The 27,668-nt window shown below is 34.9% G+C and overlaps 4 protein-coding genes across 4 annotated transcripts; 1 reads left to right on the top strand and 3 right to left on the bottom strand.

The window, feature by feature from the left end:
* Nucleotides 1-859: 859 nt before the first annotated feature.
* LOC140955763 (uncharacterized) lies at nucleotides 860-2,339 on the bottom strand. The gene is made up of 3 exons (XM_073410305.1): nucleotides 1,979-2,339; nucleotides 1,836-1,874; nucleotides 860-1,624 (listed from the first exon to the last, which is right to left on the bottom strand). The coding sequence occupies exons 1-3, from the start codon at nucleotides 1,980-1,982 to the stop codon at nucleotides 1,023-1,025; spliced, it is 645 nt and encodes a 214-aa protein (XP_073266406.1). The 5' UTR covers nucleotides 1,983-2,339; the 3' UTR covers nucleotides 860-1,022.
* Nucleotides 2,340-4,238: 1,899 nt separating this feature from the next.
* LOC118032114 (protein NLP1) lies at nucleotides 4,239-6,676 on the bottom strand. The gene is made up of 4 exons (XM_073410507.1): nucleotides 6,439-6,676; nucleotides 5,805-5,969; nucleotides 4,894-5,570; nucleotides 4,239-4,799 (listed from the first exon to the last, which is right to left on the bottom strand). The coding sequence occupies exons 1-4, from the start codon at nucleotides 6,674-6,676 to the stop codon at nucleotides 4,680-4,682; spliced, it is 1,200 nt and encodes a 399-aa protein (XP_073266608.1). The 3' UTR covers nucleotides 4,239-4,679.
* Nucleotides 6,677-8,846: 2,170 nt separating this feature from the next.
* LOC118032115 (uncharacterized) lies at nucleotides 8,847-9,922 on the top strand. Its single transcript, XM_035036725.2, has 3 exons — nucleotides 8,847-8,954; nucleotides 9,081-9,119; nucleotides 9,333-9,922. The coding sequence occupies exons 2-3, from the start codon at nucleotides 9,107-9,109 to the stop codon at nucleotides 9,896-9,898; spliced, it is 579 nt and encodes a 192-aa protein (XP_034892616.1). The 5' UTR covers nucleotides 8,847-8,954; nucleotides 9,081-9,106; the 3' UTR covers nucleotides 9,899-9,922.
* A 6,115-nt stretch (nucleotides 9,923-16,037) lies between these two features.
* On the bottom strand, nucleotides 16,038-19,348 carry LOC118032143 (DELLA protein 2). Its single transcript, XM_035036749.2, has 4 exons — nucleotides 18,027-19,348; nucleotides 17,509-17,651; nucleotides 16,584-17,282; nucleotides 16,038-16,489 (listed from the first exon to the last, which is right to left on the bottom strand). Exons 1-4 carry the CDS (start codon nucleotides 19,150-19,152, stop codon nucleotides 16,370-16,372), a joined length of 2,088 nt encoding a protein of 695 aa, XP_034892640.1. The 5' UTR covers nucleotides 19,153-19,348; the 3' UTR covers nucleotides 16,038-16,369.
* Nucleotides 19,349-27,668: the final 8,320 nt, after the last annotated feature.

Genomic DNA, 27,668 nt, shown 5'->3' with positions numbered 1-27,668 from the left:
TCTCTTCCTCACCATCACTTGCTGGGTTAGAAATATTTCATAATTCCCTGAATTCATTCGAATTTAAACTGTAATAGCTCTCTGAAATAGCTGCTGGTTTGAATTTATAAAAACCTAGCTTGTTAATTAGGAGGTACGAAGCTTGGCCCGAGAAAAAAAATGATGCTTTTAATATGCTTCACTTCATAGTTCATAGTCATTCATTGTGCACCGATTATGGATTAATTGCAATGTGCACATGGGGAAAAAGAACTTGTATTTTTCCTTCCATAGCAAACATACCATGTATTTTTTGTGTTTATTTTTGTTTGACGTGGGTCCGTTTGATTGTGTGGAGAGATGTGATTAAAATTGTATTTTATTTTAATTATAATTTTTAAAGTATTTAATTATTAACACATAATAATTTTGCATGAACTTTATTAAAAACTCTTTCTTGAAATCTTTGTTATAAAAAATACTATAATTCAAAGTACGGTTCGGCGCCACAAAACCCAACAATTTCAATGTCACAAAATATTGATACGGGCCTTCAAGCTTTGGTGGGCTACGAATGGATTTGATTGGGCAATCTGATGGAGTAGGCCTACATAGGGCTTTTGATTAATTTTATGTTGGGCCTGTTTCTCTGACATGGATTGATTAATCTTCTTGGAAGAATTAAGTAACGCTGGCAAAACCCAATGATTGACAAATCTATTAATTGCTAGGTTCCAAGTTGTTCATAAATAATTAAATATATTAATTTATAGCTTCTGCAATGTCTTTAAATTCGTGCCCAGCATGTATTAAAGTTCCTTTCCCTTGCTACTAATTTTCGGAACCATATATAATATGCTGCATTTTGATTTGCATTGGTTTGCAAAAACAAATAAATAACAAAAAAAAATAAAAAAGACAGAGAGACTTGGAGAGTTTAAAGCGAAAATTAAAAAGAAATGCACTAAAAAATAATCTAACTGAACTGATTGGTGAAGAGTTGTGCTTTTATTTATATTTAAAACAACCTAGGACCGTGGAAGTTATGGCACAATTAACTGTCGAATTTTGCATTTCAGAACCACGGTACCTAGAGGCAAGTGCAAAAGACAATAGCGATCAAGGAAATGATGTAGACTGCCCATATAGCACATCTGATGCCAAGAGGGAATGGAGTTGCTATTGCGAAGAAAAAACGCTGTGGCCGCTAGGAAGAACGCAACTTTCTCCAGCACCTTGGATGCAGTCGGAATCTTTTTTCCAATAAACGGTGAGACGAATAGAGAAGCAAAGATAGCTACAACAGCTAAGGAGATCAAAATGATGGGGTAGTGGGCTTCAGAGTCAGCAGCCTGTCCGTACTGAATCGTGATTTGAATTGCTGCTGTGAAGCACAAACTCAGGAGTGTCTTCCTTAGTTCCGTTTCCAAGTCCGGCTTCGCGTCAAGAACATTGTTTCGCTGTGATTCGTTGATGGTAAGAGGCGGCCGCCCTCCTGTTGGTGATTGTGATTCTGAGGTGGTATTAGAAGAAGAAGGAAGGGGTTGCGATGATTGCGATTCCAGGTCGTCAATATTAGGAGGAGCAGCTGGCAGTATTGATGGCAGGCGTGATGTTATGAGGTGCAAGAGTTGGAGCAGAAATTCTGCAACCCAAAGAGAGAAATGATAAAATAAATAAGACTTAATTGGCACATAGATACACTTACATGAAATAAATACTTGGAAATTAAATTATCAACAAAACTTGCATGATAAACCTGAGTAAATCAGACTTAATACCATCAGGTGGTTGTATTGGTAAGGTTGGGTCATGAGATAAGAAATTCAGATAGAAAGTAGTATAAAATTTCTTACCCACGATCTTCATCTTGATTGCACCAATCTTGATCTTTCCTGAGCATCAACAAGAAGAAAACAAAGAAAAAGAATGTCCGAAATTAATGACGGAGGAGTACGTAGAGGAAAGTGGGAAATATAAAAAAGAAACGACCACTTACCCATGATTTTGAGAGTTAACAAACAAGAAGCAGATACTGAGAGATTTGAGGGAGTCTTGTGAATTGTGATGGACTATAATTCAGTCTGTGACGATATATATAGAGAGTTATATGGTGAACAAACAAATGCTACCAATAAGGACAAGGGGAACTACAAGTGTTTTCCTGAGTTATGTATAGTCTTTGAAGATAACTAAAAGAAGGGTAAGGCTGTTAAATGAGAGGCTGTTAAGGTGGGGTAAGGCTGTCAAATTGTGAGATTTGCTTTCAAGCTTATAGCTAGCTCAAGGTCTTAGTAGCCAAAGTAGATTTTGTAGGATCAAAGAGAGTTGAAGGTAGAAGAGAGTTGTCTTTGTTGTTGTTTTGAAGTGAATTGTGTTTTGGTGTGGAGGGAGAGAAGGGGTGCTTTAAATAGGGGAGCGAGCTAGCTTTGGAGGGGTTCATATGATCATGTGAGGGGTATCTTGCTCATCCAATTCGGGAAGTATCGCGGAAAATGACACTTGTTGACACTTATTTTCTATTTTTACAATATTATAGAAATAGAAAATAGGTGACTCTACGCGTTTCTAAGCAAGTAAAGAGACATGAGGTTTTGAGGCAGGAAAGACACTTAAATAGAAAGTTTGTAGGAACACGTGTTCACTTGCACGGTGGTGACGTTCTCCGTTCCATCATGGAAATGAACGTCACCTTTTCTTTCCTGCATGTATTTAAGTCTCTTTCCTGCCTCAAACCCTCCTGTCTCTTTACTTGCTTAGAAACGCGTAGAGTCACCCAAACACGGAGAAAAAGAACCGTGATGATCTTCATTGCCATCCCCAGGAAGATAAGGATGAGAATTGGAGATTTGGCTCTATAAAAGCCAGAAGAACAGAGAACACAGGGGACGAAAAACCACAGAGGAGACCCGGAGAAAACAGAGGACAAAGAACAAAAAAAACACAGGAAACCAGAGAAAACAAAAACCTGAGAAAAGTAAAAGACCAGAGGAAGAAAAAACGAATAGTAAATCACATTCTAAATATGATTTACTACATTGATAATAGTTACAAATTTAATAATTTGTAATTATTCTACTGATGAACCCCATAACACCAATATTCTACACAAATTCAATTTCAAAGAATAATCTAAATTACTCCACAAAAGAAAATGGCTCATCACGCCAGACAATGCTAACTTCACAGCGCATACAAATAGTTTAAGATTTTCCAATATTATTCTGTGTCATTGAACCTTCTCGTGGACCTCAACAATTTGTAATTCACAGACATTTCAGATGCCAGTCATGGTTTTGCTAGAAGAGTAGCATCACCCTATTTTGGTCCAAAATAATAGCCGTTTGCATTGATTTGATGAAGGAATAAAAGAGTAGCATTTAACCAAATATTTCTACAAAGGCTACTAATTCAATTCTGTATATTCCAGAGAGACTTGTTTTACCAAGCCAAAAATGATGTGTGTACGCTTTTTTCTCACTAAACAAGGGAGTTTTTGAAGGAGTTGAATTTTCAAGATTCGTATTAGAGTATTAGACCACTTACTCATTAAGTTATTGGTTGGTTAAGATGTAAACAATAATATATATTTGTGTCTTAGAGGTTTACATCCAGTATGATTTCTTGTTCTTTGTTGAATCTGCAGATATGTAGTTTTATTAATATTTCTCCCACTAATTAAGCCATCTATAATTTAGATCTCTTCTGCATATTAAGTCCAATCAATGTCTTGAAAAGCCAAGAATATAGAGTTCAGTAAGTTAACTTTTCATATTACGAGAATCAGTTAAAAAATCAGTAGAGATATAAATCTTGGGATCTGTTGGAATAATAAAGGCATTGATTTTTTTTATTAATTTTCGTTCGATCTTCAAGTATTATTCATTATAAATATTATTTTTTATAGCAATACCATATACATTCATTCATTTTAGCTTCTTCGTCCGTAGAGTGGACTAGATGAACCGCGATAATTCCTTGTCTTTCCACTATTTGTTCATCAGTCCTGATGTCAAGTTTCAGAACCTGTTCTTGAGTGAACTTGGAATCAAAGATTATTTACCTTCGACCACAGCTATAGTCCTGCGCACTTCAATAGGAGTTTTAATAAGGTGAGCCAGTTCTTCTTCTCTTGTTTTTCCTTGCTCTCTCTACTGATCATAATTTTCTATGGAGTTTCTTCATTACAAAAGTGCAGATATAGAAAGGGAGCCAGCCACATATAATAATGGGTGCTGTAGAATCTTCATATCATTTGTTTTTTGTACACTCTGTGCTTATCAATTCTGTATAAAATTATGCAACTCAAGTTTATGGTTTGCCCATCATGAAGAAGAAGAAAAGAAGTTAAAATCTATTGATCCCATTATTTATTTTTTCGTGGTCAGAACAAAGTTATTAATAGATAGCAAAGGGAAAAAACAGTCTAGTTCATGACTTGGTGTTTGTTTGGATTGGTGAGTTCAAGATGAACTTCATCTTTCTTGTGGCACTGCAATGAACTTTACCTTTATGAAACAAGAAAAACCAGATGAGAAAGAAGAAAGTGGGAGGAAATAAAGAAGAAGATAAAACGTTGATGTTTCTTGAGTTCATCACTTGTTTTGCAGGTACAGTCTAGTACTGCGCTGCAGCCTTGAGAATACCATAATAATCCAGAGCTTTTCAGCATTCTCATCAACCTCAATATTGAAGAACTCCTACACCTCAGATTTGTTTCCATTATTTATAGATAAGATCCCCTTGGAACAGTCTAAGTTGACCATCTCCTTGTCAGCACTTGAAGCTGGTTCCAGTATGGCTTTCGATTCTCCAGTTTCCTGTAAAGAGACAACCAAGAAAGACATATAATTTACTACATCCAGGTTTAATCTGGGCTCAATTATAGGATAAATTTGCTGCTAAGAAAGGCACCTTTTCATCAGTCTCATATATTTCCACGAAGTCACCCACTGGACTAAGCATATTCCATCCCATGATATTATTTGGATTTGAACCATCAACATTTGAAGCTGATGGAGAGCTGCCAGGATTAGGCATCAGTGTGATATCAGACATCTCAGCCGCGGTAACATCAGAGACAACATCAGCCACATTTAAATCCATTCCACAAACTATCCATGAATTCCTACAGCTCTTCTGCAAGGTTGATAGTATTTTATTCACCAAAAGTTGTTTTTCTGAAATTTCTCTCATTTTTGAAGGGAGAAAAAATTCTAATATGTAATCCACACTTCTCCTGTAAGTGCTTCTTAGCTTGATCGCAACGGCACCATGAAGGCCAAACTCCCATGCTTCATAAACAAATGGATAATCAGCTGGATCGAGTTCAGAGACATCGGGGACAAAATAAATATCTGATAGAAGGGCTTTTCCAGCAACACCTTGCCCTTGCTCAAGATCAAATTCTGCACATATCTCAACAAATTCTGCTGCTCCTAAATCATTGACGTAGCAAGCAGTATCCTCAACGCGTAGAACATTTTCCCCCTCAGAATTTCTGGTAGGCTCTCTGCCATCCAATATCCATGTTAGTGCCAGGGGCAGCTTATATACATGACACACATATTCTAATATGTCAAATATCTCAGCTGAGCAGCAATCTCATTGATTGAGGGGCACTGCAAAAACCGCAGAAGCTATCTCATTCATCGAGGAGAATTGCAAAAACTATAGCAGGATATAACAAAGAATTTAGAAAAATTAATAGATAATCAAACTCTTTATGTATGAAAGAAATATTAAAGATTTGAGTATCCTATTAATCGATCTCCCTAGGAATCTATATAAATTATAAACAAATAGCAATCTGATAAAAAGCATGCAGGCAAATACAGGATGGGGTACCACTGGAGACCACACATTTCCTTCTCTCATGATAGTAGGATCACCTTCTTCCTCGCATTCATTTTGTATTATGCTAAGATCATTGAACTCTAGACCTAACACCATGGATTCTGGACTGCCCACGTTCTCCTTGTTGTCCGATCCTGCATGATTAGCATTTCACCGTGTTATAGACCAATATATAATCATTCTTGAACTCTTATTTAATAACTTCAGCTTTTTGAATTGAGATGTTTCAGAGTTATAATGATCAAATAATCACAAGTAAACCTCACATTCCCTCTAATTAAATAAATAAAATATGCAAAATTCAAGAACAAAGAGCTTTTCAGATATTGACCTTACTCAATACACATGAATGAATAGTTGCTAACTTCAGATATATTTTTCCAACTGACATTTATAAACTTGCGTTCATTTGTAGTGAAAAAATGGTATGTCTCCTACTCATCTATCTGCTCCTCGTACCTCTTTTGTCAACAATATCTCTCAGTTTGTTGAACCTAGCACATATGAGGAGGCCCGCCATCACCCCCACTGGGTTGCGGCCATGAACTCTGAAATTCATGCTTTGGAGGAGAACCACACTTGATCCTTGGTACCCTTACCTACCGGTCATCGCCCCATTGGCTGCAAATGGGTTTTCAAAACCAAATATCGATCTGATGGGTCCATTGAGAGGCACAAAGCCCGGCTGGTCGCTAAGGGTTTCCACCAACGGGAGGGCATCGACTACACTGAAACATTTGCCCCTGTTGCCAAACTTATCACTGTCTGTTGTCTTCTCACCATTGCCTTTGTCTCTAACTGGCCGCTCCACCAAATGGATGTGCACAATGCCTTCCTTCATGGTGACCTACATGAAGAAGTCTACATGCTTCCACCACCAAGATATCACCGACAGGGGGAGCCCACAGTGTGTCGTCTCCACAAATCCTTATACGGCCATAAACAGGCGTCTCGCAGCTGGTTTCGTAAGTTTTCCTCTACTATACAGAATGTTGGCTTCCTTCAATCCAAAGCAGACTATTCTATGTTTACACATAAGCATGGACAATCCTTCACAGTTATCTTGTTGTACGTTGATGACATGATACTCACTGGAAATGATGATACTGCCATACGCGATCTTAAACATTTTCTCGGCAACTGCTTCAAAATCAAAGACCTTGGACCTTTAAAATACTTCCTTGGGGGGTTGAAATAGCACGGTCCAAGTCTGGGATTTCCTTCTGTCAACGAAAGTACACACTAGAAATCTTAGAAGATGCAGGCTTGCTTGGTGCCAAACCTGAAAAAATTCCCATGAAAGCCAACCTTGCCCTCATGCCTACAGGGAGTGACCCCCTCAAAGATCCCACCAGTTACCGAAGACTTATTGGAAGATTAATCTATCTCACTATAACAAGACCAGAAATCACATATGCCGTAAATACACTCAGCCAGTTCATGCATGAGCCTCAGAAGCACCATTTGGCCACAGCACGCAGACTCCTCCACTATCTGAAAGGAGCCCCTGGTCAAGGGTTATTATTCCCCTCGGACGGACCACTGCATCTAACTGCATATTGTGATGCAGGCTGGGCACGATGCCCTTTCACCAGGCGCTCAGTCACTGGTTATTGTATTTTTCTTGGCAGGTCACTCATATCATGGAAGAGCAAGAAGCAGGTTACTGTTTCAAGGTCCTCCGCAGAAGCCGAGTACCGCTCCATGACAGCCACCACTTGTGAACTCACTTGGTTGCGATACCTCTTGCATGATCTCCAAGTGAAACACAATCAACCTGCCACCCTGTTTTGTGACAACCAGACAGCACTCTACATTGCAGCCAACTCAGTTTATCATGAACGGACCAAACACATTGGATTAGATTGCCATACTCTTCGTGAGAAAATTCACAATGGAGAAATTCGAACAGCTCACGTGCAAACAAAACACCAAATTACTGATATCTTCACCAAACCACTGCCTGCACCATTGTTCCAGTCTCATCTTCACAAATTGGGTGTAATTGACATTCACACTCCAACTTAAGGGGGAGTGTTAAAGGAAAGATATAGTTAATCATAGTTTTCCTATTGTATCACAATCATTGTCATAATTTTTCTATTGTATCACAATCACTGAGATTTCCTTATCAGAATAGGTTTCCTCCTTATACTAGAATTATCACCCTGTATAAATATTGTAACTACGCCTCTTATTTAATCAATTCAGTAATATAATACTGCAATATTTTCATATTCTTTCAGCTAACCTCAAATATATTTTTCCAACTGACATTTATCAACTTGCGTTCATTTGTAGTGAAAAATAAACATCAATAATAATAATCATAGTAAAGAAATGTGAGGTGTTTGATATCATTTTTTCGAAACAAAAAAATTGTTCACCTCCATCAGACGGAGCAAGTTCGGGTTTCCATGCCGATGTGATTGCTAGAGGGACAGTGTATCGACGTAGGAAGGGACATCCATTCTTTCCTTCTATAGTGTACTGAGTCAAGTCACTGAAAAGAAAACCCCTTATATGATTGAACCACTAGCGAACAGGATGAAATCCTGAACGACGCAGCTGATCTCGCCACCACATTAAAAGTGAGGATAATATCGGAATTGCAATGAATTATCCTTGAACTTCACTTTCCAATATTTTTCAATATTGGAAAGTGAAGTTCAAGGACAATACTCTCTGATCTCGCCACCACATTAAAAGTGAGGATAATATCGGAATTGCAATGAATTATCCTTGAACTTCACTTTCCAATATTTTTCAATATTGGAAAGTGAAGTTCAAGGACAATACTCTTTTCTTGACAATACTCTTTCTTGGAAAGTGAAGTTCAAGTATAATTCATGACAATTCCAATATTATCCTCACTTTTATCTTCACTTTTATTCTTTTCACCTTTGCTGTTGCACAAAATTCCAATATTATCCTTGAACCCTTGTAGTTTGTCATATAAAATGACGATCATGTCTTGTCTCCAAGACATCATTCCCTGAAGAGCTATAAATTCTCGCTCGATGCTCATATCATTAATTACTTGTTATCTTCTCTACCTAGAACAACTCTCTTACAGTCTTACTGTCTCTCAGCGTGTCTCTGTTCCTCTGAAATCGTGGGTAAGTGATCTTTTGTTTCTGCCGTTCCATCGCTGCTTTTTTATGTTTCCCACTTTCCTCTACGTACTCCTCCGTCATTAATTTCTCATATTCTTTTTTCTTTGTTTTCTTCTTGTTGATGCTCAGGAAAGATCAAGATTGGTGGCATCAAGATGAAGATCATGGGTAAGAAATTTTATGTACTACTTTGTGTCTGAATTTCTTATCTCATCCAACCTCCTTACCAATACAACCACCTGATGGTATTAAGTCTGATTTATTCAGGTTTATCATGCAAGTTTTGTTGATAATTAAATTTCCAAGTATTTATTTCATGTAAGTGTATCTATGTGCCAATTAAGTCTTATTTATTTTATCATTTCTCTCTTTGGGTTGCAGAATGGCTGCTCCAACTCTTGCACCTCATAACATCACGCCTGCCATCAATACTGCCAGCTTCTCCTCCTAATATTGACGACCTGGAATCGCAATCATCGCAACCCCTTCCTTCTTCTTCTAATACCACCTCAGAATCACAATCACCAACAGGAGGGCGGCCGCCTCTTACCATCAACGAATCACAGCGAAACAATGTTCTTGACGCGAAGCCGGACTTGGAAATGGAATTAAGGAAGACACTCCTGAGTTTGTGCTTCACAGCATCAATTCAAATCACAATTCAGTACGGACAGGGTGCTGAATCTGAAGCCCACTACCCCATCATTTCGATCTCCTTAGCTATTGTAGCTATCTTTGCTTCTCTATTCGTTTCACAGTTCATTGGAAAAAAGATTCCGACTGCATCCAAGGTGTTGGAGAAAGTTGCGTTCTTCCTGGCGGCCACAACGTTTTTCTTCGCCATAGCAACTCCATTCCCTCTTGGCATCAAATGTGCTATATGGGCGGTCTACATCATTTCCTTGATCGCTATTGCGGTCTGCCGATTGCCTCTAGGTGGTTCTTAATTGCAAAATTTGAGTTAACTTCTGCGGTCCTGGGTTGTATAAGGTTGTTTGAATGAAAGTTAGTTTGTGTTTTTTCAAGTAAAAAGTATGTTTTATAGTTTTTAAAGGTGTGATTTATGCTTAAAAGGTATTGTATCTTTAATAAAAAGCCACCACACCTCCAAGCTAAACACATTAGAGTGTTTGTTTTCAATGTTGCTTTTATAATTATGGTTTGAAAAAATAACTTTATAAAAAATATAGTTAATTGAAATTAGTTGTATTTAGATACATATTTGATAAAAATTATAGTTGAAGTTTATGTGCAGCAAAAAACATGTATAACATGTTTTGTTTTTTACTTGAAAATATATTAAAATAATATATTATTATTTTTAAAAATTATTTTTTATATCAGCGTATTAAAATGATCTAAAAACACACAAAAAATTTTTTGAAGCAAATAAAAAATTTTATATTTTTTCAAAAGTGCTTTTAAAAAACAAAAACAAATAATATTTTATAAAACATAATTAAAAAAATATATAAAAATAAAAATTATTAAACCTAGCATAGAGTTGACCGCTACATCATTTCCTTTATCGCGGTCTGTTGATTGCCTTAGGTGGTTCTGAATTGTAAAATTTGACAGTTTACTCCTCCTTCTATGTTATTATAGGGCAACCGCGATTGTAATTCAACTTTTATAGAAACGGTGAGGATTAGTTAATGCATGTAAGCTTATAACGCAGGATTAATAATAGAAATATGACACTTTCTTGTCTAAGCTTAATTTGAAAAGAAAATGTTAAAGATAAAAATATACATTCTTAAATATAAAGGACAAACGAAGGAGCTCCAATAAGCTGATAAATACAACATTTTCTTGATCAAAACGCAGCATATTATATATGGTTCCGAAAATTAGTAGCAAGGGAAAGGAACTTTAATACATGCTGGGCACGAATTTAAAGACATTGCAGAAGCTATAAATTAATATATTTAATTATTTATGAACAACATGGAACCTAGCAATTAATAGATTTGTCAATCATTGGGTTTTGCCAGCCTTATTTAATTCTTCCAAGAAGATTAATCGATCCAAGTCAGAGAAACAGGCCCAACATAAAATTAATCAAAAGCCCTGTGCAGGCCTACTCCATCAGATTGCCCAATCAAATCCATTCGTAGCCCATAAATATACCCCATAAGAGCTTGAAGGCCCGTATCAATATTTTGTGATATTGAAATGGCTACGGGTTTCGAACTGGAATTTTGAAAAAAATTTAATTTTTGTTTTTGTTTTAAGTTGATTTCTTTTTTATTTATAAATAATTTTTATATGATATTATCAAAGATAAATTAAAAAAATATTATTTTAATATATTTATAATAAAAAACATTTTTAAAAGTAACCTTTCCCAACACCCTTTTATATAACATATTACATATAAACAGCAAATTGTAGTTATTTTTGCTTCTCTATACATTTCATAGTTTATTGGAAAAAAAGATTTCTTCTACATCCAAAGCATTGGAGAAAGTTGTCTTCTTCCTAGCTGCCACAACGTTTTCCTTCACCGTAGCAATTCCATTCCTTCTCAGTAACAAATGTGCTATATGGGCAGTCTATATCAGGTCGCTGATCACTATTGCCTTCTACAATTGCCTCTCGGTGGTTGTATTTGGTACTCTGAAATACAATATTCTTCATGTTGAAATTTAGTGTGATCAGAGCGATACTCTCATAACTTTCACGGTCTTAATTATAATTAAGTTGTATTAAATATTAATAAAAGCAGAACATATGCATATTAGAAAAGTACTTCTGAATAGGAATCTTGATTTATTAGCGAGAAAGTGTTAGTATGGTATACCAAAGGACCACTTACTCATTAAGTTATTGGCTGGTTAAGATGTAAACAATGATATTTGTGTCTGCGGACCTCCTCGTTATCAGGGCATGGAGCTGCAAGTACGAATGAAAAATCTTGTTCCTCAACTTCCTGTCAGTTGATAGCCAAGTAGTAAGAAGCATGAAAACCAATCAGCGCTGCAACAACAACAAAATGTAAGGTATTGTGCACCTACCTGGTCACGAGCTTACTGTACTTTTTCTCTAAAAATTCTAAAATTTACACCTAAAATATAATACCAGAAGGCTCATGTAAAATTTTAGAATATTCTAATAACCCAATCAAAGAGTTAGAAAGTTTTTATATAAAACTAGTTAATTTATAATTTTTCACCTATAAAGCCAATATTCTACACAAATTAAATATGAAAGAATAAATCTAAATTACTTCACAAAAAAAAATGGCTCATCACGCCAGACAATGCTTGCTTCATGGCACTTACATTTAATGTCATAACCTAATTTTTAAATTTTCAAAAAAAAAATATTAACAAAAAAATGGATGGAAAATAACTTAAAAATTGAATCAAGACCATACAAATTGAAGAATTTAGGACTATTAAGAAGGAAATTATAAATTTGAAAGTCAATTTGATAAAAAAAAATTAGAAGAATTGATAAGTCTAGGGACTTAAATAAACTTTAAATTAATATAATTAAGGAAACCAGGGGTTTAATTGAAAATTATCAAATTCAGGAACAATTTGGATCAAAATTACAAGAAATTAAATTGTATGGACTGAAGTGAACATGCATTGATACTATAGGGAAGTTAATTGATTTGTTTAGAGATAATTTTAAAATAATTTAAAGTTAAAAAGTAAGGAGATTTTAAAACTAATTTGATTAAATTTAAAACTAAGGAGATTTTAAAAAATAAGGGCTTGATTGCAAAATATCAGAATTTTAGGGGGCAAATTAAAGATAACCATGCCAGCCTAAAACGACGCCGTTTGAAGCCATGTTCAATCTCTTCTCCAAGAAACGCAGGGGAAATCCAGCCGACCAGCCACAGAAATGGCCTCTGCCAAATTCCATCAACGCAACCAAAACCAAGCCACATTGTGGAGCAGATTGCCTATCACGAACCACATTTTGTTTAAGCCCCCTCTGGCGTTAAAGATAAAACCCACCACCAACAATCCAACTGATAAGGGAGAATCTCATGATTCTCCATAACATACGTTGTTATCCCTTCTGTTACTATAATATTGCTAATATATAGCTGTAGGATAATTACGCAATTCATTGTATCCTCATCTTTCCTATTATATAGCAATGTATAGCTGTCGTTATGTTAATATATAATGAATACACGCCTCCTGATTAGGTCAAGGAGACATTCAGTCATTCTATTGTCTTGTAAAACATCTTTATGGTATCAGAGCCTGCTTTATAAATTTCCATGGCCGACATATCTTCTCCTTCATTCCCTGTTCTTCCGCTCAATACAATGGTGCACATGCTCACCATTAAACTGACTTCCTCCAATTACCTGCTGTGGAGAAATCAATTTGTTCCCCTGTTAACCAATCAAGAATTGTTTGGATTTTTAGATGGCACAATCATCGCTCCAAGTCTCATGGTTACAGACTCTAATGGAGTCACAAATCCAAATCCTTCTTACAGTTCCTGGTTGCATACAGATCATATGCTGCTTAGTTTACTTTATTCTTCTCTTACAGACGAGTCTATGAGTGAGGTGCTAGGACTACAGCATTCTTATGAGGCCTGGCAAGTTCTTGAAGCCTCATTTTCTAACAGGTCAAAGACTCGAGAATTACAACTCAAGAATGAACTTCAGCTGATGCAACGCGGCTCTCGATCCATTGCTGAGTTTTCTCGATTATTTAAAGGTCTTTGCGACCAGCTGGCTGCTATTGGTCGTCCCATTGGTGACACAGACAAAGTGCACTTGTATCTGCGAGCATTGGGACCGGACTACAAAATTTTTTCTACCACCATGATGTCACAACTTCCATTACCATCATTCTCAGATATTGTTCCCAAAGCCTTAAGTCATGAGATATTTGCACGTTCTGTCAATCATGTGCCTTCAAATTCGGTTTATTATGCACATCAGACTTCCAAAATGACAGGAGTCAAGAAATGGAAATCTCGGCCTTTCATGTCTTCTACACCCTGTGTCAACATGAAATCATCACCCACCTCCTCTGTTTACTGTCAGTTGTGTGACAAAGAGGGACACCTAGCCAAACGTTGTTGGAGCTTCTTGAAACTCAAGAAGAAGCAATCGGCTCACCTTGCTGAAGCCTTTTCTGCCTGCTCTATTCAAGAACTGAATAACCCTGAGTGGTTCCCCGACTCTGGTGCAACCTCTCATATGACAAATAATCCTGAAAACTTGGATGATCCTGCTACTTACTCTGGTAATGAAAGGGTGATGGTTGGTAATGGTCAGTCTCTGCCTATTTCTCACATTGGTTATGTTTCCACAGTTGTTCCTCACAGTTCCATTCCTTTGTCTAATCTCATGATTCTCCATAACATACGCTGCTATCCCTTTTGTTACTATAATATTGCTAATATATAGTTGTAGGATAATTACGCAATTCATTGTATCCTCATCTTTTCTATTATATAGCAATGTATAGCTGTCGTTATGTTAATATATAATGAATACACGCCTCCTGATTAGGTCAAGGAGACATTCAGCCATTCTATTGTCTTGTAAAACATCTTTACCAACAATGGCAGGACTGTTGGTGTTTTCATTCCACCCAAACACGGAGAAAAAGAACCGTGATGATCTTCATTTCCATCCCCAGGAAGATAAGGATGAGAATTGGAGATTTGGCTCTATAAAAGCCAGAAGAACATAGAACACAAGGGACGAAAATCCACAGAGGAGAGACCGCGAGAAAACAGAGGACGAGGAACAAAAAAAACACAGGAAACCAGAGAAAACAAAAACCTGAGAAAAGTAAAAGACCAGAGGAAGAAAAATCGAATAGTAAATCACATTCTAAATATGATTTACTACATTGATAATAGATACAGATTTAATAATTTGTAATTATTCTACTGATGAACCCCATAACACCAATATTCTACACAAATTCAATTTCAAAGAATAATTTAAGTTACTCCACAAAAGAAAATGGCTCATCACGCCAGACAATGCTAACTTCACAGCGCATACAAATAGTTTAAGATTTTCCAATATTATTCTGTGTCATTGAACCTTCTCGTTGACATTTCAGATGCCAGTTTGCATTGATTTGATGAAGGAATAAAAGAGTAGCATTTAACCAAATATTTCTACAAAGGCTACTAATTGAGTTCTGTATATTCCAGAGAGACTTGTTTTACCAAGCCAAAAATGATGTGTGTACACTTTTTTCTCCCTAAACAAGGGAGTTTTTGAAGGAGTTGAATTTTCAAGATTCGTATTAGAGTATGAGACCACTTACTCATTAATCATTGGTTGGTTAAGATGTAAACAATAATATTTATGTCTCCGAGGTTTACATCCAGTATGATTTCTTGTTCTTTGTTGAATCTGCAGATATGTAGTTCAATTAATATTTCTCCCACTAATTAAGCCATCTATAATTTAGATCTCTTCTGCAAATTAAGTCCAATAAATGTCTTGAAAAGCCAAGAATATAGAGTTCAGTAAGTTAACTTTTCATATTACGAGAATCAGTAAAAAAATCAGTAGAGATATAAATCTTGGGATATGTTGGAATAATAAAGGGATTGATTTTTTTATTAATTTTCGTTCGATCTTCATGTATCATTCATTATAAATATTATTTTTTATAGCAATACCATATACATTCATTCATTTTAGCTTCTTCCTCCGTAGAGTGGCCTAGATGAACCGCGATAATTCCTTGTCTTTCCACTATTTGTTCATCAGTCCTGATGTCAAGTTTCAGAACCTGTTCTTGAGTGAACTTGGAATCAAAGATTATTTACCTTCGACCACAGCTATTGTCCTGCGCACTTCAATAGGAGTTTTAATAAGGTGAGCCAGTTCTTCTTCTCTTGTTTTTCCTTGCTCTCTCAACTGATCATAATTTTCTATGTTCTTCATTACAAAAGTGCAGATATAGAAAGAGAGCCAGCCATATATAATAATGGGTGCTGTAGAATCTTCATATCATTTGTTTTTTGTACACTCTGTGCATATCAATTCTGTATAAAAGTATGCAACTCAAGTTTATGGTTTACCCATCATGAAGAAGAAGAAAAGAAGTTAAAACTATTGATCCCATTATTTATTTTTTCATGGTCAGAACAAAGTTATTAATAGATAGCAAAGGGAAAAAACAGTGTAGTTCATGACTTGGTGTTTGTTTGGATTGGTGAGTTCAAGATGAACTTCATCTTTCTTGTGGCACTGCAATGAACTTTACCTTTATGAAACAAGAAAAACCAGATGAGAAAGAAGAGAGTGGGAGGAAATAAAGAAGAAGATAAAACGTTGATGTTTCTTGAGTTCATGACTTGTTTTGTAGGTACAGTCTAGTACTGCGCTGCAGCCTTGAGAACACCATAATAATCCAGAGCTTTTCAGCATTCTCATCAACCTCAATATTGAAGAACTCCTACACCTCAGATTTGTTTCCATTATTTATAGATAAGATCCCCTTGGAACAGTCTAAGTTGACCATCTCCTTGTCAGCACTTGAAGCTGGTTCCAGTATGGCTTTCGATTCTCCATTTTCCTGTAAAGAGACAACCAAGAAAGACATATAATTTACTACATCCAGGTTTAATCTGGGCTCAATTATAGGATAAATTTGCTGCTAAGAAAGGCACCTTTTCATCAGTCTCATATATTTCCACCAAGTCACCCACTGGGCTAAGCATGTTCCATCCCATGATATTATTTGTATTTGAACCATCAACATTTGAAGCTGATGGAGAGCTTCCAGAATTGGGCATCAGTGTGATATCAGACATCTCAGCCGCGGTAACTCCAGAGACAACATCAGCCACATTTAAATCCATTCCACAAACTATCCATGAATTCCTGCAGCTCTTCTGCAAGGTTGATAGTATTTTATTCACCAAAAGTTGTTTTTCTGAAATTTCTCTCATTTTTGAAGGGAGAAAAAATTCTAATATGTAATCCACACTGCTCCTATAAGTGCTTCTTAGCTTGATTGCAACGGCACCATGAAGGCCAAATTCCCATGCTTCATAAACAAATGGATAATCAGCTGGATCGAGTTCAGACACATCGGGGACAAAATAAATATCTGATAGAAGGGCTTTTCCAGCAACACCTTGCCCTTCCTCAAGATCAAATTCTGCACATATCTCAACAAATTCTGCTGCTCCTAAATCATTGACGTAGCAAGCAGTATCCTCAACGCGTAGAACATTTTTCCCCTCAGAATTTCTGGTAGGCTCCAATATCCATGTTAGTGCCAGGGGCAGCTTATATACATGACACACATATTCTAATATGTCAAATATCTCAGCTGAAGCAGCAATCTCATTGATTGAGGGGCACTGCAAAAACCGCAGAAGCAATCTCATTCATCGAGGAGAATTGCAAAAACTATAGCAGGATATAACAAAGAATTTAGAAAAATTAATAGATAATCAAACTCTTTATGTATGAAAGAAATATTAAAGATTTGAGTATCCTATTAATCGATCTCCCTAGGAATCTATATAAATTATAAACAAATAGCAATCTGATAAAAAGCATGCAGGCAAATACAGGATGGGGTACCTCTGGAGACCACACATTTCCTTCTCTCATGATAGTAGGATCACCTTCTTCCTCGCATTCATTTTTTATTATGCTAAGATTATTGAACTCTAGACCTAACACCATGGATTCTGGACTGCCCACGTTCTCCTTGTTGTCCGATCCTGCTTGATTAGCATTTCACCATGTTATAGACCAATATATAATCATTCTTGAACTCTTATTTAATAGCTTCAGCTTTTTGAATTGGATGTTTCAGAGTTTTAATGATCAAATAATCACACGTAAACCTCACATTCCCTCTAATTAAATAAATAAAATATGCAAAATTCAAGAACAAAGAGCTTTTCAGAGACTGTGAGAGAAGACCTTACTCAATACACATGAATGAATAGTTGCTAACCTCAAATATATTTTTCCAACTGACATTTATAAACTTGCGTTCATTTGTAGTGAAAAATAAACAACAATAATAATAATCATAGTAAAGAAATGTAAGGTGTTTGATATCATTTTTTTGAAACAAAAAAATTGTTCACCTCCATCAGACTGAGCAAGTTCGGGTTTCCATGCCGATGTGATTGCTAGAGGGACAGTGTATCGACGTAGTAAGGGACATCCATTCTTTCCTTCTATAGTGTATTGAGTCGAGTCACTGAAAAGAAAACCCCTTACATGGTTGAACCACTGGCGAACAGGATGAAATCCTAAACCACGCAGCTGATCTCGCCACCAAGCCTGTGTTTCATGTCTCTCAGCATGCTGGATGTCCTCTCGCGCCACCACATTAGTGATCTGCCGCCTAAAATCCATCTCCCACGATATCTTGTTTTCGAGATCATGTTCGGGCGTATCTTTCTCTACGGAGTCAAATACGCTGGAGTAGTATGGGAATGATTGGGCAAGTCGGTCCAAGATATCAGGACTGTTATGGTTGGCTTCCTGTTCCACAATTACCATGATTTCTGGTCTGAGTTCCTTCAGTTTTGACAGAACTTTCTCGAGTGCACCGGGCACTAAGATCAATTTGTGAAGTTCAAACTCCCATTTCACAACTATAGCCTCGTCCTCGCTTGTTCTTTTGAGATTGAGAGTGGCTTCGACAATACCTGCTGCAGTATTGGCAAATACATGGTCTAGTTTGAAATCTGTCAGGCGTAGTGTTTTAGCCTCTGCAGCTAGTACGCGATCCATTTCTTGGAGGTACTCTTCATTGTTTGACAGTTTAGGTCTGATATTTGTTACTTGGAAGGACAGTCCACTGCCCACCTGCTTCACTAGATCACGCATCAAATCTCGAATCAGCATATTGAATTCCATATTAGAGAAGTTGATAACATGGACTTTCTTTTTTCCAACAACGGCATCAAGGATGGAATGGTGGCTGCTTTTTTCTGCAAACCATACGAAGGGAAGAAATCGCCAGCACCTGATGTAATATGAATCCGTGGAAGGTGCTAATGGAGTAGGATTTCGAGGATACAGTTTGTAGAGTCTCCGAATGAGCGCTTCAACATAGAATCTGACAAGTTTTCTTGCTGCTGTGCTGGTATTCGCATCATTTAGGCATTTAATCTCCTTGAAAACTGACTCTGCAAGATTCAGATCACCATCTTCAATCGCCTTAGCAGAGTCTAACAGTTTGTTGAGAAGAAGAGTGGCCATTTTGAGCAACAAGCAATAACAAATGGCTGTCAATGAACTGAATGACTTTACTTTAGTGAATGGGCGATGATCATAAGAAACAAGTGACCATTTTAAGCTGAAAAGATCAGCCCAGAAATGTCATTCTAGACATCAATTTCCATTTTCTATTCAGCTATTGCTTCCTTGAAATTTCCATATCAATTTAATATTTGGATTCGATAGCTTACTTTAAGAAGCTAACAGAGGAAGACCAAGACCTAAAACGCATTAGGTAGTTAATCATTTTCTTAAAGTCTTAAATAAGAAAGAAAGAAAAAAAAGAGCAAATCATTAGGTGAAGGTTACGTTATCTTAGCATGCGTAGCAAATAATAAAAAAGAAGGATTCTGACTGGTTCTACAAAATTATATGGGGAAATCGCACTGATTCTTCTTCATGGATAAAAAAATAAATTCAGTACGTTGCTTGAGTCTCTTTTCATTGACTTAGTCAGCCGGGGCTTCTTCCACTTCAAAGGCTGTAAGAATAAAAATATGATCCCGTCACTTGACGAGACACTAAACTCAAAATTAATCAAATTGAAAGATTTTTTTTTAATTTATTAAATAATTTTTGTTATAATATTTTTTTTAAAAAAATCAGATTTAAAAAAAAAACTCACAAACAAAATAAAATAAAAAATAAAAAAAATGGAAGAGAAGGTGAAAACATTGTTTACCTAGAAAACATTCACTTAAATGAAACAGTGTTTTCACCTTTACTAATAGGCCAATGCTTGGTTGATGATAGAATCGTCTTTGGAATATTTTGGTATTTTTTAATTGATTAGAGATAAAATAAGTATTTTATTTTTTTATGGTATCATAAATTTATATTATTACCCTTAAAAGAAATAAATTGTTCTGTCTAGAAATAAAATAAAAGACAACAACAAATATAAAAATAAAATAAAAGGTGAAAAAACAACGACCGTTGATTTCCTACTCTAGAATTTGAACGCAAGTGATAGTGTTTATTGATTCTGGTAGATGATGAAAATTGAATAGAGGCTATGAAGATAATTGATGGTGCTTGTCAAATTATATATAGTGATTTGTGTTGCTTGTTCTTTCATAGCGTCTTACAGAACTTAATTTCGTTTTTTTTTTTCAATATTATTAATTACATTAAGAAGTTGTAATTGAAATGATGTTTGTGAGCGATTTGTGGAGTTGAAATTCCCATCTCACCACAGCCGTCTCATCCTCACTTGCTCTTGTGAGTTTGAGAACATAATCAACAGTATCAGCAGCACCATTAGCAGCCAAACGTCTCACTTCAAAATCAATATCAAACTTTTTGGCTGCTTCGTGAAGATTGTCAAGTGTTTGTTGGGTATGGTCAGCATCTACGGACAAGAGCGGTCCGGCAGAGGTCAACCGGAATGATGCCGGGCCAGGTGACTGCTCGATGATATCATTAAAACAAGTGTGGTCTTGCACGAAATTTATCGCAACACTGAACTCAATAAGGTGGATCCTTCACGGGTTTTTTGGTTGTAAAATAAGTAAACCACATGAAAGGAGAATTAATTGGTATTCTGTGTTGTCACGCAAAACTGAGCAGGAAGGTATTAACGGTCTATGATTTTGATAAGGACTCGTTGGCAGCCAGGATCTCCTTCAAGAGCATATCAATGGCCTTAGCACAATCCACCAATTTTTCAGCAAGAGAATTAGTGCCCATCTTTTATTTTTTTAAAACAAATTAAGCCATGTTATAATAATCTCCTGATTAGACTTTTGCTAGCAGTTTTTAGTTTTAATGACGACCCAGTCTTAGAGTTTAATCATTCTTATTTTATCTAATTAAATTAATATAATTGATCACAAGATAGTGATGATCAGCTTGTAAAATTTATATTTTTTATTGAGATAATTATTATAAAATACTATTTTTTTTTATGGAGAAATTGAAGAAAGACAAGAGTTAATAACGTTTAAAATTTTGGTTTAAATTTTAAATTAAGAACTTAGAGTTGTCTTTTATAACTAGTTTTCCTAAGATGTTAAAGATGCAATATCTTCAAGGGAGGACTAAAATTTCATCTTTTTTAGATAGCATCAAAACCTTTCATATGTCTAAGAGAGAAAATAACTTTTACTTGTTAAAGAAAAAATATTTTTGACCCATTATAATTCAAAATAGAGTCTAATAGAATTTGGGTTTAATATTTTGTTAAGCCCAATAATATTGGGTTATTATATTATTTCTGATTCGTTTAAATGAGAATCCAAATTAAAATAAAATATATTGATTTACGTTACTAATCAAGAGATTTGAGATTTTCATGCAGCTGCCTTGATACCAGATGGGAAGATCGAGGATTGAAACAGTGATGAAAAACATCGTGGCTACAAGGAAAACTACAAACTTATATTATTATTATTACAAAAAAGGAGGCTTTGTTGAGTAATAAATGGAGCTAGCTTTCAACAAGAGTGTGGAAGAACCTGGTAAGGCTTTCACCTCCCCTACCATTTAAGTACGTCGCTTGAGTCTCTTTTTATTTATTGAGAATGTGTTTGAAATTATATTAGTGGTTTAAAAATATTTTTTAAAAATATATTAAAATAAATTATTTATATTTTTTAAAAATTATTTTTGATATTTATACGTGCTTTAAAATAATATAAAAATAATAAAATAATAATTTTTAATAAAAATAATATTTTTAAATTTTAAAAAATATGATTTTCATCGCGTTATTAAATAGATCCTTAGTCAGCCGGGACTTCTTCCGCTTCAAGGTTGTGAGAATGAAAATATTATCCTGTCAGCTGACGAGACACTAAACTCAAAATTAATTGAATAAAAAGATTTTTTTTTTAATTTATTAAATAATTTTCGTTATAAGATTTTTTTTTTTTAAATCAGATTTTAGAAATAAAAAACAACTCATAAACCAAAAAAAAACTTGAAAGAAAACATTGTTCACCTGACACATTTGAAAATAATGTTTTCACTTTCTTGCTTTTTGAAAAAGAAAAAACTAATAGGATAATGGTTGAAGATAAATCCATCTCTGCAGAATTTTTAGATATTTTTAAATTGATTAGGGATAGCACAGGTATTCTATCGTGTCTGAGATAATTTATTTTTGTGGTTCCACCTGCGATGCATTCACTTAACTAATTTTTTCGAAAAAAACCTGAAGGTAGCTATTAATTAAATCATTCATTGTCTAAGCACCGATTATGGATTAATTGCAATCTGGAGGGTCATAGGCATAGGGAAAACATAACTTTTATTTTTCCTTATAAGTGATGAAAACGCAATTTGCTGTTCATATTCGGTATAAGCGATATGTCATATCTTGGTGTTTGAAATTGTATTTTTTATTTGAAAATTTATTAAAATAATATTTTTGATATTAACATATTAAAATAATAAAAAAACACAAAAAAATTAATTTAAAATAAACAAAAATTTGAAAATTTTTTAAAATTCCAGTTCAACCACGACTGTGCCAAACACTCCATAGCCATTTCAATATCACAAAATATTGAGACGGGCCTTCAAGCTTTGATGGGGTATATTTATGGGCTAAGAATGGATTTGATTGGGCAATCTGATGGAGTAGGCCTACATAGGGCTTTTATGTTGGGCCTCTGTCTCTGATTTGGATTCATTAATCTTCTTGGAAGAATTAAGTAACGCTGGCAAAACCCTATGATTGACAAATCTATGAAATGGAAGGTGCAATGGTGTTCATAAATAATTAAATATATTCATTTATAGCTTCTGCAATGTCTTTAAATTGGTGTCCAAGATTGATATGCGGTAGATAATTTATATATATAGTTTTTTTTGTTTAATAAATAATCATACAAAATACTATTTATAAAAAAAATCTAAAAACTCATATAAATTAAAAAAAGATCAATTTACCTGCTTAATAATATCCATATATTAATTCAAAAAAATTTTAGAAATTAATTTAATCAAGTCCATATTTGATTTTTCTAGGTGTAGATATATAATCTATGTATTAATTATATTATAGTTCTTAATTTCTAAAATATATTTTAATCAGGTCATACTTAATTAAATTATCTCAGTTTAATTTTTGACTAATAGTTCTTAATATATGTGTGGCTCATTAAGTTTCTAACATGTTAACCTAAATACAAATTTTAATTGAATAGAATTAAATAAATTAAACAATTTAATTTATTATCTATTCAACAATTGATTAATTTATATTTAAACATTAGATGCATTGTATAGCAATATGTCATGATCCCAAAATATTAAAAAAATCATTAATGGTTTGACTTAATCTTTTGGCGACCAGTTTCTCAGTATAATTAATATCTTTTTATTAATAATGTTATAATTAAACATTAAAGCATGAAGCATATTTATCATGTTAAATCATATTTGTTCTCTACATAATATTCATTGATCATTTGACTAAGATTTGAATTTTTAAAAAAATCTCATTTCCACCTTTGTCAAGGATTTTATTGTTAATACTATTTGAGAACATATGAATTTTTTTTTTAATTCATCTAGGGTGATAAATCATCTCTGAATCGCTAAGTACCTTCATATAGTTCATGTTAGATTTAATGTCTGTCTTTTTGTTACCTCGATTAAGATAACATGTAACATAATCAAAGTATAATTTTATAATTTTTCTTGCAAAATATTTTTATCTCTTGAACTTTATCTTTACTCTAGATTCATATATTAAATATTAAATTTATTAATATAATATTATATAAATATTAAAGATAAATTAAGTTTTTATTAATAATAAACATATATTCACATGAATATATTAATACCACATGTAACTAACTACTTGACTTCAAGCCATATTAAACTAATAGATTTTAGGTGTCTATACATATTTTTAGTTCCCCTCTATGTTTATAGTGTGTTTGTGAGTGTGGTAATAATTATTTTTTAAAATATTTTTAACTTAAAAATACATCAAAATAATAATTTTTATTTTATTTTTAATTGCTATAACTTTTGCGTTTGGGCCAAACTTCTCCATTTTCTCTAACTTCGTCAAAGTATTGCCACACCTTAGATGTCCTCCTTCATTTGTTTCTAGCGCTTGCATTCAAACGAGAACTATCTCTTCCTCACCATCACTTGCTGGGTTAGAAATATTTCATAATTCCCTGAATTCATTCGAATTTAAACTGTAATAGCTCTCTGAAATAGCTGCTGGTTTGAATTTATAAAAACCTAGCTTGTTAATTTGGAGGTACGAAGCTTGGCCCGAGAAAAAAATGATGCTTTTAATATGCTTCACTTCATAGTTCATAGTCATTCATTGTGCACCGATTATGGATTAATTGCAATGTGCACATGGGGAAAAAGAACTTGTATTTTTCCTTCCATAGCAAACATACCATGTATTTTTTGTGTTTATTTTTGTTTGACGTGGGTCCGTTTGATTGTGTGGAGAGATGTGATTAAAATTGTATTTTATTTTAATTATAATTTTTAAAGTATTTAATTATTAACACATAATAATTTTGCATGAACTTTATTAAAAACTCTTTCTTGAAATCTTTGTTATAAAAAATACTATAATTCAAAGTACGGTTCGGCGCCACAAACCCAACAATTTCAATGTCACAAAATATTGATACGGGCCTTCAAGCTTTGGTGGGCTACGAATGGATTTGATTGGGCAATCTGATGGAGTAGGCCTACATAGGGCTTTTGATTAATTTTATGTTGGGCCTGTTTCTCTGACATGGATTGATTAATCTTCTTGGAAGAATTAAGTAACGCTGGCAAAACCCAATGATTGACAAATCTATTAATTGCTAGGTTCCAAGTTGTTCATAAATAATTAAATATATTAATTTATAGCTTCTGCAATGTCTTTAAATTCGTGTCCAGCATGTATTAAAGTTCCTTTCCCTTGCTACTAATTTTCGGAACCATATATAATATGCTGCATTTTGATTTGCATTGGTTTGCAAATACAAATAAATAACATAAAAAAATAAAAAAGACAGAGAGACTTGGAGAGTTTAAAGCGAAAATTAAAAAGAAATGCACTAAAAAATAATCTAACTGAACTGATTGGTGAAGAGTTGTGCTTTTATTTATATCTAAAACAACCTAGGACCGTGGAAGTTATGGCACAATTAACTGTCGAATTTTGCATTTCAGAACCACGGTACCTAGAGGCAAGTGCAAAAGACAATAGCGATCAAGGAAATGATGTAGACTGCCCATATAGCACATCTGATGCCAAGAGGGAATGGAGTTGCTATTGCGAAGAAAAACGCTGTGGCCGCTAGGAAGAACGCAACTTTCTCCAGCACCTTGGATGCAGTCGGAATCTTTTTTCCAATAAACGGTGAGACGAATAGAGAAGCAAAGATAGCTACAACAGCTAAGGAGATCAAAATGATGGGGTAGTGGGCTTCAGAGTCAGCAGCCTGTCCGTACTGAATCGTGATTTGAATTGCTGCTGTGAAGCACAAACTCAGGAGTGTCTTCCTTAGTTCCGTTTCCAAGTCCGGCTTCGCGTCAAGAACATTGTTTCGCTGTGATTCGTTGATGGTAAGAGGCGGCCGCCCTCCTGTTGGTGATTGTGATTCTGAGGTGGTATTAGAAGAAGAAGGAAGGGGTTGCGATGATTGCGATTCCAGGTCGTCAATATTAGGAGGAGCAGCTGGCAGTATTGATGGCAGGCGTGATGTTATGAGGTGCAAGAGTTGGAGCAGAAATTCTGCAACCCAAAGAGAGAAATGATAAAATAAATAAGACTTAATTGGCACATAGATACACTTACATGAAATAAATACTTGGAAATTAAATTATCAACAAAACTTGCATGATAAACCTGAGTAAATCAGACTTAATACCATCAGGTGGTTGTATTGGTAAGGTTGGGTCATGAGATAAGAAATTCAGATAGAAAGTAGTATAAAACTTCTTACCCACGATCTTCATCTTGATTGCACCAATCTTGATCTTTCCTGAGCATCAACAAGAAGAAAACAAAGAAAAAGAATGTCCGAAATTAATGACGGAGGAGTACGTAGAGGAAAGTGGGAAATATAAAAAAGAAACGATCACTTACCCATGATTTTGAGAGTTATATGTTGAACAGACAAGAAGCAGATACTGAGAGATTTGAGGGAGTCTTGTGAATTGTGATGGACTATAATTCAGTCTGGGACGATATATATAGAGAGTTATATGGTGAACAAACAAATGCTAGCAATAAGGACAAGGGGAACCACAATGTGGTGTGAATTTTGATTGGGCAATCTTGAGAATTCCTTGGAGAAATAGACAACATTTTGTCAATTGGGAGGGCCTGTACTTGTATGTGTGAGTGTGTGAGAGGGGAGGGAGGGGGGAGGGAAAGGAAGTATTATTATATAAAGAAAGTAAGGTATGAGGAGAACGTGGGAGCTGTTTCTGTGTCTCCCATTCTCTACCATCCCTTTAAACTATTTTTTCTCTCATCTTCTTGGCTCAAGAGCTCTAATGCTAAACTAACAAAACTCTTCTTGGAGCAGCTGCCCTAGCATATATTTTTTTTGCCCTACTAAAAAGATTCCGACTGCATCCAAGGTGCTGGAGAAAGTTGCGTTCTTCGTAGCGGCCACAACGTTTTTCTTCGCCATAGCAACTCCATTCCCTCTTGGCATCAAATGTGCTATATGGGCAGTCTACATCATTTCCTTGATCACTATTGTCTTCTGCACTTGCCTCTAGGTGGTTCTGAATTGCAAAATTCTACGGTCCTAGGTTGTATTTAGAGTGGTTGTTTTTAAGGTTGTAGCTATCTTTGCTTCTCTATTCGTCTTACCGTTTATTGGAAAAAAGATTCCGACTGCATCCAAAGTGCTGGAGAAAGTTGCGTTCTTCCTAGCGGCCACAACGTTTTTCTTCGCCATAGCAACTCCATTCCCTCTTGGCATCAAATGTGCTATATGGGCAGTCTACATCATTTCCTTGATTGCTATTGCGGTCTGCCGATTGCCTCTAGGTGGTTCTGAATTGCAAAATTTGACAGTTTACTCCTCCTCCTGTGTTATTGTAGGGCAACCGCGATTGTAATTCAACTTTTATAGAAACGGTGAGGATTAGTTAATGCATGTATGCTTATTACGCAGGATTGGTTAATTCAACCGCGATTGTCATAATAGAAATATGACACTTTCTTTTCTGAGCTTAATTTAAAAAGAAAATGTTAAAGATAAACATGTTCTACAAAATTATATGGGGAAATCGCACTGATTCTTCTTCATGGAAAAAAATAAATTCAGTACGTTGCTTGAGTCTCTTTTCATTGACTTAGTCAGCCGGGGCTTCTTCCACTTCAAGGCTGTAAGAATAAAAATATGATCCAGTCACTTGACGAGACACTAAACTCAAAATTAATCAAATTGAAAGATTTTTTTAATTTATTAAATAATTTTTGTTATAATTTTTTTTTTAAATCAGATTTTAAAAATGAAAAAAAAAACTCACAAACAAAATAAAAATAAAAATAAAAA

The sequence above is a fragment of the Populus alba genome, chromosome 7, assembly GCF_005239225.2.
Source record: "Populus alba chromosome 7, ASM523922v2, whole genome shotgun sequence".
Lineage (NCBI taxonomy): Eukaryota > Viridiplantae > Streptophyta > Magnoliopsida > Malpighiales > Salicaceae > Populus > Populus alba.
This window is presented reverse-complemented; position numbering and strand designations above follow the sequence as displayed.

Excerpts from the sequence above, each read along its gene's own strand:
- LOC140955763 (XM_073410305.1), bottom strand. Across the intron at positions 1,625-1,835 it reads AATCAAGATGAAGATCGTGG|AATTTCTGCTCCAACTCTTG; the intron begins GTAAGAAATTTT and ends TTTGGGTTGCAG.
- LOC118032114 (XM_073410507.1), bottom strand. The coding sequence starts at position 6,676 with ATGAAGGAAGGCATTGTGCACATCCATTTGGTGGAGCGGCCAGTTAGA. Across the intron at positions 5,970-6,438 it reads AGCCAATGGGGCGATGACCG|GATCGGACAACAAGGAGAAC; the intron begins GTAGGTAAGGGT and ends CTAATCATGCAG. Across the intron at positions 4,800-4,893 it reads TATATGAGACTGATGAAAAG|GAAACTGGAGAATCGAAAGC; the intron begins GTGCCTTTCTTA and ends GTCTCTTTACAG.
- LOC118032143 (XM_035036749.2), bottom strand. The coding sequence starts at position 19,152 with ATGGCCACTCTTCTTCTCAACAAACTGTTAGACTCTGCTAAGGCGATT. Across the intron at positions 17,652-18,026 it reads ACTTGCTCAGTCTGATGGAG|GATCGGACAACAAGGAGAAC; the intron begins GTGAACAATTTT and ends CTAATCAAGCAG. Across the intron at positions 16,490-16,583 it reads TATATGAGACTGATGAAAAG|GAAAATGGAGAATCGAAAGC; the intron begins GTGCCTTTCTTA and ends GTCTCTTTACAG.